This window comes from Sylvia atricapilla, chromosome 1 (assembly GCF_009819655.1).
Source record: "Sylvia atricapilla isolate bSylAtr1 chromosome 1, bSylAtr1.pri, whole genome shotgun sequence".
Classification (NCBI taxonomy): domain Eukaryota; kingdom Metazoa; phylum Chordata; class Aves; order Passeriformes; family Sylviidae; genus Sylvia; species Sylvia atricapilla.
Genome location: NC_089140.1, coordinates 70,489,512 through 70,502,166, shown reverse-complemented (window position 1 = coordinate 70,502,166; position 12,655 = coordinate 70,489,512). Strand labels below are relative to the sequence as shown.

At 37.1% G+C, this 12,655-nt stretch overlaps 1 protein-coding gene across 4 annotated transcripts in view; it reads left to right on the top strand.

Annotated features, from left to right (window-relative positions):
- Positions 1-12,655, top strand: part of ZCCHC2 (zinc finger CCHC-type containing 2) — a 44,023-nt gene that overhangs the window by 13,690 nt on the left and 17,678 nt on the right. For all 4 annotated transcript variants that reach the window (XM_066326072.1, XM_066326063.1, XM_066326054.1 and 1 more), the window contains exons 2-6: positions 701-812; positions 4,196-4,272; positions 6,428-6,499; positions 10,398-10,510; positions 12,420-12,514. In XM_066326072.1, the coding sequence (XP_066182169.1) occupies positions 701-812; positions 4,196-4,272; positions 6,428-6,499; positions 10,398-10,510; positions 12,420-12,514 (469 nt within the window). The remainder of the gene's footprint in view (positions 1-700; positions 813-4,195; positions 4,273-6,427; positions 6,500-10,397; positions 10,511-12,419; positions 12,515-12,655) is intronic.

Here is a 12,655-nt window from a genome sequence, read left to right as displayed (position 1 = left end):
TTTAAAATTAGTCTAGATTGTTCTTTATTCTCTTACTTATCTGCCCATGTTATCTATCTCCTATGATTCCGTGTTATATACATCTTGGTATATAATTTTGAAGTCTGCATGTAAGTGTGGGGGAGATGAGCTCTCGGTCTGTCCTTTTCTCTATGAAAGTGAGGGTGTTGGTGGCAACTGCTTGTGTTCAAATGTTTAATTGGTAAGAGATGCGTGGATCACGTGTCCTCATAAACTGTCCAAGCAGTTACTCCTGATTCCTTGTAGAGAAGAAGTGGCAGGCTGAAGGTACAGGGCATGAAAATAAATGAGGAGAATATATTTTGAACGTAGTGAGTAGATGACTTGACATGTTAGTAGTTGAAAGAGTTCATACTGATAGTAAGTTATTACTGAAGTTCTGAGCTAATAGTTTTGGATTGTCCAGCTTGAGATACCTTGGTCCCTACCCTGTTCTGTTTCTAAAATAAGGTCAGTGAAACATTGGAGGTTATAGGTGACATTTGATAAACACGTAAATAAAGTAAGAACTTAAATGGCTAATGACCTCCTTTTTGCCACTGTCAAAAGTTTCAGGTTTTTGTCCTGTGGAATACCGGATAAAGGGTTTGTGGGTTTCTTTGTAATATTTGCTGTTTAGAGCAAGCTTTGGTAACAGACCTTCTATTGAGACATTTCTTTTTTCTCTTTCTCAATTTAGAACGACTTTTCCCATGGTGACTGCATGTCAAGTAATGAGACCAGTTTGCTAGAACGAACCACAGCACCTCATGATGGACTCCCGATGGCTTCCCATAGACCTCAGAGAGAAGGTATGTTGTCTGAGCTTCCTTTTGAGGAGGGCTTTAAGGGTTTCCTTGAGCATTAAACTCTGAGTTTAGCCTCAGTTTAAGATTAGATTAGAGTTTAGCCTCTTGCAGAGAGGCTTGCAGGCTATCTCTCTTACTGTTCATCTGAAGAAGAAGCTGCGGTGACTGGTAAGTAAAATAGCTTCTCTGCCACCTACTCGGTCTTTTCTTTGCTATAACAAGTTGTCGTTTGTGTTAGCTGCTAACTACTAGTGAACGCATGCATAAAAATTAGCTGCAAATGGGCTTCCCACTGAAAAAAGGTGTAGGATTTGGGAGAAAACAAGAACAGCTTAATGCAATTGTATTAACAGTATTTAGATTTTTTTTAAGCAAAAATAAACACAAAAATATTGGGAAGCAGTCGATAGATGTTGCTGCTTGATTTGGTTGTATTTGATGAAATGAAAAAAAAAAAAAAACAACAAAGAAAAACCACCACATATTAGCAGGTTTTATAGAAATGGCAGTTTGGAGAAGTGAAAGGCTTTATAGAAGTCAGTGTTTTGGCTCTATTGGAGAATAAGAACAAGGCTTCTGAGCATAAACAAAACTCTGATATACAATTGCCAGCAGAATTTCTTCTTCTCTTTGAAGAAATGAGCACTATAGAAAGCAGATTTATTCTCACCCTTTATTCTTCAAGAGGATTAGCAAGTCACTTGTCTACTCAAAATTAGTCAACAGGTAGTCTGCAGATAGCAAGGAGACAACAATATGAGAAAACGATTGCTATTAATTTTGTCCACATAAGTGACCTTTTGTCTCTGGTGTGGAGACTTAACTGCACTTTGAAGGCAGGGATTTTGAGAGGTTTTGATTCCTTGAAAAAGAAAGAAACACAGAGAAAGATTATGGCAGATTACAGACAACAAACCTTTTTCAAATCCTTTTATGGAGTTCAAAGTGTTTGTATTCATGAATTAGAAACCTAAGAGGAAGAATCTCTTTAGTAACACTCTCAAATTAAGTAACAGAATCACAAAAACGTTGAATAATTTAATCTAGCAAAGAGCTTAAATATTTTTCTGCATTTGTATTATCATAGTGAGAAGCCACAGTGAAGGATCAAAATAACTTTGTGATACTTGCTACAGAGTTACATGCTAGAGACTCTCTGCCGCAGAAATCTCCTTACTGGGTTAGAAATACCACTGATAGTAAAACTTGTGTTTTATTCTCAGCTGTGATGAATATGAATTTTTAAAATCTTGACTTAGACTTAGAATGGAAGCAATGTCATGTATACATGCTTTACTTAATCGTCTTGAATGCATGTGCTGTGTCCTGAATAGATGTAGAGCTGTAACATGCTTCATTTGCTTATGTATTCAAACTTTTCTTCTGGTGTAGTCATTTAGAATATTTAAAATGTCATTGTGGAGACAAGAATTATAAAAGAGTCTGTTGAAACTGTAGAACCAAATCTGTGCAGCAACAACAGTGTAATTACCTGCTGTATCGTGTATTATGATGAAGCGTGCAGCAGAAAGAAGTTAAGGAAGTTGAAGGTACTCCATTGTGTAATAAATTTTTTTACACCTGAGGACAAATTTTTAGCATTGAGAACTCTCAGTAGTTTAAAATAAGCATGGTCTCATTAGGGGAAAAAAGCTTGTCTGTGAATGTTAATAGTCTTAGTTTCCTAATTGTGTATGCTAAATATATGCCTGTAGTGGTATGCAATTTAAACCACTATTCTCAATTCCAGTCATGGGAATCAACTTCTTAATTAACTTATGAATATGAATTCCAGTATCAGTTTGAATGTTAGCCATTAAGAAATTTTACTGCAGCAAAACTTTCATTGTGCCATAGTTCTTCTAACAGCACTTTAATCTGTACTAGACAGGTTAAAATTAAGGTCACTAATTTGTCTTTTCATAAAATATTGATATTGTCTGGCATCCTTAGCTTATCTCAGATTTCTTTCCTTTGTAATAATAAATCTTCATTAGCTGGGAAAAATGAAGTGCTTGTCTATCTTCCTAACTCCCAGCTAGAGGAATACAACCAGTGTACACCAGCACACTCACACCCCAGCACTTTCTTCCTCTTTTCTACAAGAAAATTGGAAGCTGTAGCAATACCACTAAGCTTATTTGCTGGCTTATTGTTCCTTAATGGAAATTGCCAGTACTTAATTCTCTTAGAAATGCTATGTTTGATGGGGATGAGACTTGAATTGTAACTGTAACAAGATTAATTTAAAAATGTTTACATTATATTAGGTGGTAATTAGCCCATATCCATTAATAAGTTTTATAAAATACAGTTGCAGGAGGTGTCATTTTTTTTTAGGAAAAAATACTGTTGTTATGACTAGTTCCCAGTATATCCCATGTAAACATGCAGTTAAAAATTGAGAGGAAAACATTAACTGTTAACACCATCCACCTCCCTCCAAAAAAAGGGAGTTTCTAAAGCATTGAAAGGAAGCATTGATGATGTTGGGCGAGTCGAGCTGCTTTTAAATACATTTTCTTTTACATATAAAGACGTGTTCAGGCTTGCACTAGAAAAAAAATTCTGTTGAATACTTAGGCCAGCATAGCAGCAAAAGCAAAAAGCCTGTCTTGGCTACATAGGGGTTTTTATATGGAGTGTTACCTGAACAGTACTGTGTGCCTTCAAGAAAATCTCCAAGCCCTGAAAACCATATGGTGCTGCTGTTTGCCAGGTCACAGCCAGAACTTCCCTGTTGCTGTGTGCAGTAGGCTGTGGGGAAGGAATGTTAAAGTAGCTAGTATTTACAGCACCTTTCTTCTTCTCAGTTCAGTTCAATGGCAGTCTTTACAGTACAATTGTAGTAGTTTTCTGCTTCTTCTCTTTGTTTTCTGTTTGCTGACACTCATCTCTGTCTCCTTCAAGCCTTCCCTAACTATTTTTTTCCCCCTAAGTACCCATCAGTAATGTGGTTATTTGGCCTTAGTTCGCCCTCATGTATACTTGATGTTTCTGACACATATGTGTAGAAGGCGCTGTCTGGTTTTTATCAGCACTTGCTACTTCTTAGAGTAAAATTTGACTTCCTTTTATTGTCTTTTCACTTATAGTGGTTATATTGTTGTAGATATGTGACATTTGGTCTAAATAAGCTCTTGGGTAATGCACAGATTCCCAGGATGTGCACTGAAGAGGTTGTCAGTTAAGCCAGAGAAATACTTGGAGAGAGCAAGGTTCTACCTGCCCCCCGGCAGTGTGTTGCAATAAAACGCCTCCTAAGGAAGAGTTGTGCTGTGTGCATTAGGATTTAGCTTACAGGCATGCTCAGAGAGCCTGGGGAAGTAGGGAATGGTTTGCAAACTGTCAGTTTTGGAGTGCACAATAAGGTGTTTTTCTTTCAGCTGTACACATTGAGAAGATAACCCTGAAAGACGTATCAAGAAAAAGGGCTGACAAACATTTGGAGTACACATTCAAAGTAAGCAAATAACCTTCAGAATGTTAAAATTTTGTCTATGTACTGTAGATACATACAGGTTGTTTCAAAAACCTACACAGAAGGCAATTTTGAGATTGTTTGGATTATCCTGTAATTCTTTTGAATTCTGTGTGCAAATCAGGTGTTTTATGTAACGGTAGGCATAAAGTGTGAGGGCGTAAGGTGGGAAGGTGTAAAACATTAGCCATAGCTGGATGTGTGACATCACTTCAGGAAACTTGGCTTTTCCTAATTCATAAGAATTGTAAAACTAGTCAGTTGTTTGCTCAAGTGGCACAGGAGCACAGTTGTTGTGTCTGTAGCTGTAGATTCCTTGGAGTCATATGGTCATCTTGGATCTTGTTTCTCAGTGTTTACCATATGAGGATGGATCCTGTGCTTTTTGAGAAAACTGAAGGTTGGTTCCTTTGTTTTGGACTTTGCTTCTTAAGGCAAAATCAGACAAGCTGGGAAATGGCCACAAACTGGAAGGCCTTCCTATTTTATACTCTTCATCTATTGTAGTAGCTAAGGGCAGCATGTATTAAATAATCATTGCTAAGGCTGTTGGTGGTGATGTTCTAATTGAATCAAAGTAGTAATTTTCTTAGCAAGGACTGACTAACACTATGAGTCATTGTGCCAATAGATGTGAATCTGGTAGTATACCAGATCTGAAGATAAAGTTAAATTTTTCACCCAAAAAAAAATGGTTTACATCAAACATTCTAACTAGTCATTTGACATGGGTTACAGGAGGTCTTTGAAGAGGCAAACTTTAAAAAAGCCATTTTGAACTGGAAGTTGATGCGTTGATCCCAGAGTTTGGTGTTGTATTCTGTGATACAGTATTCTCTAAATGGATGCACTCTTCTTTTGTTGAGGACATTGATATGTGGAAAGTCTTTAAGGTTAACCTGGCCAAGTATTTCAACCATGTCATAGATTTTTTTTTTTTCAAATAGTATGTGAAGTGAGTACAAAGTCAAATACAGTAGGAGATAGGGAAAATTTGTACAAAATGCCTATATGGATTATCAGTATTTAAAAGTCAAAAAATTACTCTGAAGATTCAGCATGTAGACAGATTTGACTGGTTTTTTGTTCAAGGGCGAATGTGGAAATATTCTCACAAGTATTTCAGTAATATCAAAACTCCACCTCAGTTCTTTTAGGAAAGAATTTCCTTTCCTCATCTGTGCAGGCACATACTGGGTTCTTCACTGTAGATAATTTTGTGCTTGCCCAGACACTGCCTTGTTAAGGTTGTAACAGCAATTGCAGTCGTGGCTTCCTAGCTGAGGCACCAAGAGTAGCTGGCATTTCTGGGGACTAAGATGAGGGCAGTTGGTGGTTGACATTACTTTATCAACTCTTGAGAGTTAATGAATGTTTATAATTGTTATGTCTACTCCCATTACCCTGAATCTTCCCATGTAACTAATTGGAATATTCGGCCCAGAAGTGAGCTTAAAGCTGGGCAGCACTCATCTAACCAAGCTTACTTAGTTTTTACTGAAAACATGCATGTGAAGGTGCTGTTTTACTACTTGCATGTCGTGTCAGCAATAAGCTACTGAAATTTTATACAGGTATATGCCAAAATGTTGTCTGATTCTCAAGTGCCTTCTTTAGTAACTTTTTATGACTTGTAGCCTAAAACAACTTCTGTATGACTCTTTTAAGAGTTAAATCTGAGGCAGATAAATTTATTTTATAGGTAATATAAACAGAGGTTTGTTTGTTTGTTTCATTTTGACTCCTGGTAATGACAATGAGAGCTCAATCCAGTATTTCAATCCTTTTCTCTGGTACCTGTTTTTTGTGGTTCATTATTTCTGTTTGATGCAAGTCCCATAATTACAGTCTTATGCCTGGCTTTTTTATGAGGCAGTACTCTTCAGGGACTTTATTGTTTTTCCCTGAATTTGTCTATGCTCCCTTTAGCCACAAATACCATGAAGGTGATCCTAAAATACACACTCAAAATTAGTATGTCTTTGAAAAAGTACAGCCCTATCCCGTTTTGCCTGATGTTTGCTTAATTGCAAATGTTAACTCTGAGATTGCTGAATTTATGGAACTGTTCTGACAAGCTAATTGCTATGAAATTTGGAAAAAGAAACTTTCCTCATTCTTTTTTCCTTCATTCTAGGTAACCTGGTCCGATTTTTCAGTAACATGTGTAACAAAAACACATCAGGAGCTTCAGGAATTCCTGCTAAAAGTATGTATTCAAGTATGAAAGTAGTGTTTACATGTCAGGTTTATAACTTCAGAAGTAGTCTAGGAGAGCTGTGATTTCTGGGGTGTAATTATAGAAACAAAAGCATGCTACCAGATTTTTGTACATTGTATGAACCATTTAATTATGTACATTAGAATGAAGGATCTTGACAGAAGAAGCAGCCCTGCAGAATGTTTGGGGAGTTTCCCAGAAGGTGATTGATTGTCTCATCCGAAATGGCACTTGGAGTTTTAATTGAACTACCATAAAACTACCAGATGAGTTTTTAATATTCCCCACAGTGTTCATGTATTGGTACAACCACTGGTCATTTGCTTGTGTTCCTGTTAGAAGGACCTTAGAGAGTATCATTTGTCATGTTGAATTAGTGAGAGACAGCCATAAGCAGAAGAGTTTTTAATTTACCTATTATTGTCTTCAGTAGAACAAAGGGAGGCCTATTCATCATCACAAGGAGTTCGACTTGAGGAAAACCTAGCAACTGTATGTGTGTGTGTCCATGTTTAAAAAAACTAAAAGTTCTCTCCATTGTTTTCCCCTCTGCTCCAAGCAGAGAATACATTTCTGTGCATAGGCCATGTGCAGACCCCATCAGTGGGATGACCTCAAACTGTGTGTTTATTGCCAGTGCCTAATATTTTGGGTTCCACCTATTCTGGGAAATTATTCTGTATTTAAACTCTTCCCTATCCAGGGCCATGATGAGAGATCTGTTTTTGACATGTTTTGATGGCATCTGGTGTTCTTAACTGCAGTGTTAATTGCGAGCAGAAAGCCAGTCACTGTACAAAGGTCATTGTCTTGTTCACTGTCTAAATTATTGACATTGTTTTCCAGTATTCCAGAAATGAAGCAGTGAATATTCACAACTGCTTTAATCTAGTTGAATATCTGGTTCCAAGAGTTCCCAGAGCTTGGTTTGTGAGGATTTGAATTATGGATGACATGTCTGGTTGCAGGTGGGCTATCCCACAGCATAGGGTACATGCATCTGCACCTGAAGAGAACCCTAAAACCAGCATTTCATACAGGGTCCTGTACAGCTCTGGGATGAGCATTCATATGCATACCTCCTATTCTCCCAGTTGCGTAAGACAAACATCAGTGTCTGAAATGGACCTCCTAGAATCTACTTGGTTCCTGGAGGAGCCGGGAAAACAGACATGATCCAGAGCATTGAAGGGTTGTGTTTGTTTGACTGATGTAGGGTCTTCCATGTGCTGGCTTGACTGCTCCAGCAGTCTCGGAGATGGCAGAACAAGAGGAAGACAACCACAAGGCCCTGAGCTTCCTGAGGTCTTCTGTGAAAAATGTGAACAGCTGAAAAATGTATTTGATTTGTGTTGGTTTGATAACCATAAGTATAGAAGTAAGAGAGAATTGTTAAATAAAGCAAGATAGAACTTATACCTTGCTTTAAAAAGCATAAAGTGGAAGTGTCCACTTCATATGTCCTTGCATTTTGTCTTTTTGTTTTTGTTCCAATCTACATGGCATTGTTAAAAATAGTATGCTCACTTTCCTAGGGACAGAAAAGAATGGTCAAAATACTTGGTGGAAAATAAGATAATGGTAAAAATTGTTCCAGTATGGAAGCATTGGTGGGAAAATAAGGTAGTAAATGGCGTAACTTAGGTGCTTTATATTAAAGACCAGCTTCTCTTATGTAATAAACATGAAAAATTCTTTGCAGGTAGGAAATTACCCACTTATGTGGAAGGAGTAATAAGCCTTTAAGTAACAAGGCTATCCCATTACCTTAAGCTGAGCATCTAATCTTGGGTTCATATAACTGAATCTTTAACTACAGAAGGAATTGCATTCCTTTTAATGAGAGTTTTAAAGACAAGAAGTTAACTATTTCCAGAGACAAATCTACATACAAAATACTAGTATAGGAGATTTGCTCATTCTCACATTTCTGCAGTAATTTTCTGGTACCTTTTGGCTAACCCTGACTAATTCTTCTTCTAGCAATACACATTAAAGCCAAAGGGTATGTTAAGTACAGCTGCTTTTAGCCCATTGTGGTTTTATATCTAAGACATTTCAGGTGCTATAGCATTGTACTAACATAATACTAACAGCACCTGTCTGTCTGGATTCCACAAGTTCCTCTTATGTATGTTACCCAGCAATTATCTGCATCAGACAGAGCATCCCTCTGTTAGTAGCAATTCATTCAGTGAAAGGATGAGTGCTGGGATGTAGGCAGGATGCAATATCCAGCTGGCATTCTGGGTCAGGTGTATTCCAGATATGCAAGAGCAAGATGCTGCTCTAGTGTAAATTACTTGATGCTGTTGATCATAATTGGTGGCAGATATTAACCACATTAGCAATAGGTTTGAACTTTAGTAAGAAAAGCATTTTTCAGTGGCAGTTTACTCTTAATTGCCCCATATTAAAATATTTTTTTACATGTAGATGAACAGATTTGATCAGTTTTGATGTACTTAAGTACAATATTTGGAAGTTGTAAAGGTGAAAAAAAAAACTTTGTTCTGGGGAATATTCTTAATTTAAAACAGATGTGTTCTTTAGTAGCAAGAATTATGCCTTCTCAACTAGAAAATCAGAAGACCTCACTTTGCAGTATTTGTAGGGGCATCCGTGGATGGCAGGGACAAGGTACTCTGCAGACCTGAGATATTCTGGAAACATGTGGTTTTATTGCAAGGGTCATGGGTAAAGAGGGCTGCTTTCAGCCACCAGCCTCGGCTGAAGGGAAGCCCTTAAACAGAGAGGGAGAGAGAGAGGGGGGCTATGAGGTAAGGGAGGTAAGAAGAGTGCCGGGGTCAGGGCGGTAGGAGAGAGGGAGGTAGAAGAAGCAGAGAGAGAGAGCGGGCAAGAGAAGGGGTGAAGAGGCAAGAGAGGAAAAAGGGGCGAGAAGAGAAGAGGTGAGAGAGTAAGAGAGCAAGGACCTTGTTCCAACACATTGTATCTCCTTTTGTGTTGAATATTCTAATTTACAGTGACCAACCGACACAAGATACAAAACCGACAAAGTTTGCATGCAACCTACGAGAACTACTAAATTACCATACCATCCTACATTCTAAACTCTAAAGACTACTCTTATCTACTTTATCCTTGATGCCTTGGCAGGGGGGAGATGGACTGCATTCTTGGGCCCTTTTGTTTTCTGTCCTTCAACCTATCTCCAGTTAATCACCATCTTCCTGTCTGCCATGCCTACATCTCAAAGCTGGCCTTCATTTCTGTTTCACTCACAGATTTTGTATCTCCAGTATTTCTCACCAGACAATCATATCCATAAGCCCTTCCTGTCCCATCTTTCTCAACAGTATTGACATTGGAAAGCTATAATGAATTCTGAGAAGAAGTTTCAGTGTTAATAGCAAGTGGGGAGGGACTTGCTATTGATTAGTCTCAGTGTTGCCCACTGAAGTCTAGTGTATTAAATAACTGAAATGGCTTCCTCTCCTGTTTATTTAAAATAGTTTAATCTAGCTAAGTGATGATAGTGACTACAGTGCATTCAGTCATGCCTGGTTATTTTTTTCATGTTATTTTCAGAACTAATTTCTATGTGTGAAAGATTTAAAGAAACAAATTTAAAAAGGCTGTAAACTATCCTGGAAAAGACGATAGTATTGGTAGATTTCAGAATGTAATTCTTTCAAATAGAGCATTAAACAGTTTTATGCCTGAATTTGCTGTGAGGATTTACAGCAAAGTGTTTCCTCTTACAAAACTGGATGTTGATTTGTTGTACCTTTGGTCTGTAAAATACATCACTCAAACTGGAGCAATTGAGTCTCTTGTTGACACCAAAAGGTATAAAGACTCGTAGTGAACAAATATAGTCTTTAAAATGTCAACTACTCATTTTTCACATTAACCTTTTTCTCAGCTCCCAAAGGAACTGTCTTCTGAAGCATTTGACAAGACTATTTTAAGAGCACTAAATCAGGGTTTTCAGAAGAGGGAAGAACGAAGGCATACTGATCTTGAGCCCGTAATCAGGTAAATACTTTAGCAAATAGCCTGAAATGCATTGCTTGAAAAGTGATTGAAGTTCAAGCTAGATGACTCCTATGGACAGTGGAAATTCTGCTACCTAAAGCAAATTTGCAAAGAAAGTGGAAAGGCAGTGATCTAAGATACTCTTGACTCTTTTAGATTTTCTTTAAATTAAGACTTTTACTAAACTTCGTAGAATTACTTCTTCAGAAGTAATTGTACAATTATGAAAATATTTTTTCTAAGCAGCATTATATAGTAGTGATTGGCACTTGTGGAAGGATGCTACCTCTTTTACACAAGAGTATATTTAGAAATACTAGAAACACTAACTCAGAGGACATATGTTCTACTTTTTATGACAGGATAGAGTGAGAGACAGAACAGAATTTAAAAGGACTAAACAGTGATAGTGAAGCATGTATATAAAATTAAAAGTAGCTCATGTATTAGTAAGAAAATGGCCCATACCTCATCACCTGCTCTTTAGTGATGAAAGAGCTTCATGGTCAAATTTTGGAACTCAGAACAGTAATATGGATTTGAGTTTGCCTATTTGGGGGTTTTTTGTTTGTTTTTTTGGTACAGATACCTTGTTATATTTGTCCTTCTCAATCAGGATTGTTCAACCCTGAACAATTGTTGAAAACAAGTTATTCATCATGTTAGGCAGTGTCTCTTGAATTGGGGTAGTTGAGGAATCAGGCACTGCTTTTTAAACTCCTACTCATAATCTTCTGTTAGTTCTAGTGTTTTGTCCTAGTATTTTAGTTAAAGAAGATGTGGAGCCACTCTGAGCCTCAACCACCCCTGTGCCAATTTTAAAATAAATTTTGCCCGTAATATTTGTCTGTTTTTATTGGATTGATTGTCAGCCCCAAAATTAATCTTTGTGAACAATTTTGGCTAATTAACATAGAGGTTTTAAATCTAGAGGCTGACTGAAGGGAATGTATTGTAATACAGAAAGGTTGTGAAGCCTCACTGCACCGGAATTACAAACCCAAGAGACTCACTTTGAAGATAACCTTTGAACATACACAACTGTGTTAGAGTAAGCAACAGTAATTACAATTTGCAGGTGGTGTTGTGACTATATAGGAGTGCTACATGAATAATCTCAAGAGAATATCATTCCTGCACTCAAATTAATTTTTCTTTCCAGTGTCAGTTTTAACATAAATATACACTTATTTGGGGGTTTCAATGTGTATCCAGTTGCCAAAAAATTGCTCTCCCCTGCCCCTCCTCCAAAGATAAGGGTAGTGCCTCCTGGCAAGTAATACCTGAAACCTTGGTTTATGGGAAGTGAAAACCATTCACTGTTGGCCTGTTTTGTCATTGGAAGCTAATAGAATTTATCACTGACCTCTTGGTAACTGACTCAGACCAGTGCAGAGTAATGTTGAGAATCCCACCTTTTGCTCTTGGAGAGTTGAATATGAAATTCGTATACTGACCTTGTAGGTGAATTCAACTTTGTATTTAACAATACAAATGTATTTAATAAAGAGATGCGTTGTTTTGGGAAAATAAATGTGTTCTCAGTTAAAAAAAAAAAAAAGTAAAAATATAGAGTCTAGTGCTTTTGGACTCAGTCCAAACTCCTCTTTAATAAAATGTTACAAGGGACTAAAATGTTTGGATTGGGATGACTCAAAAGTACCTAGTTTTTAAATTCAAAAATATCATCATACCAGTTCCTTATAGTGGCTGTACTCCAAGCTTGCACTAGCACTTAACAGCAAAGCTCAAAAGTAGCTTTTAACATTGTTTATGCTCAGTGTGCAATTTGAAGGGTTTGAACTTTTTAAGAACTGCCTATTTTCCTTTTCAATGGTAGTGCAGTAAGTTTTTGTGTTCTCCCTATGATTCTGTTATTTAATTTAACAAACTCTCACTTAAATTTCAGGCAGCTATTTTCAAATACATCGCAAGCTTTTCTGCAGAATCAGAGAGTATACAACTTCTTCCAATCAATTTCATCAGAATCTTTGCACACTCACAGTAAGAAATATCCAAATCCTGTTTTATATAATGAAAAGTCTATAAAAAGCTATTCTTGCTGCTGTTCCTAAGTACAGTTTTATAATTCTGGTTTTGTGTGTTGTATTCCACTTGTATTTGAACTCCTTGTCAGTGAATAGT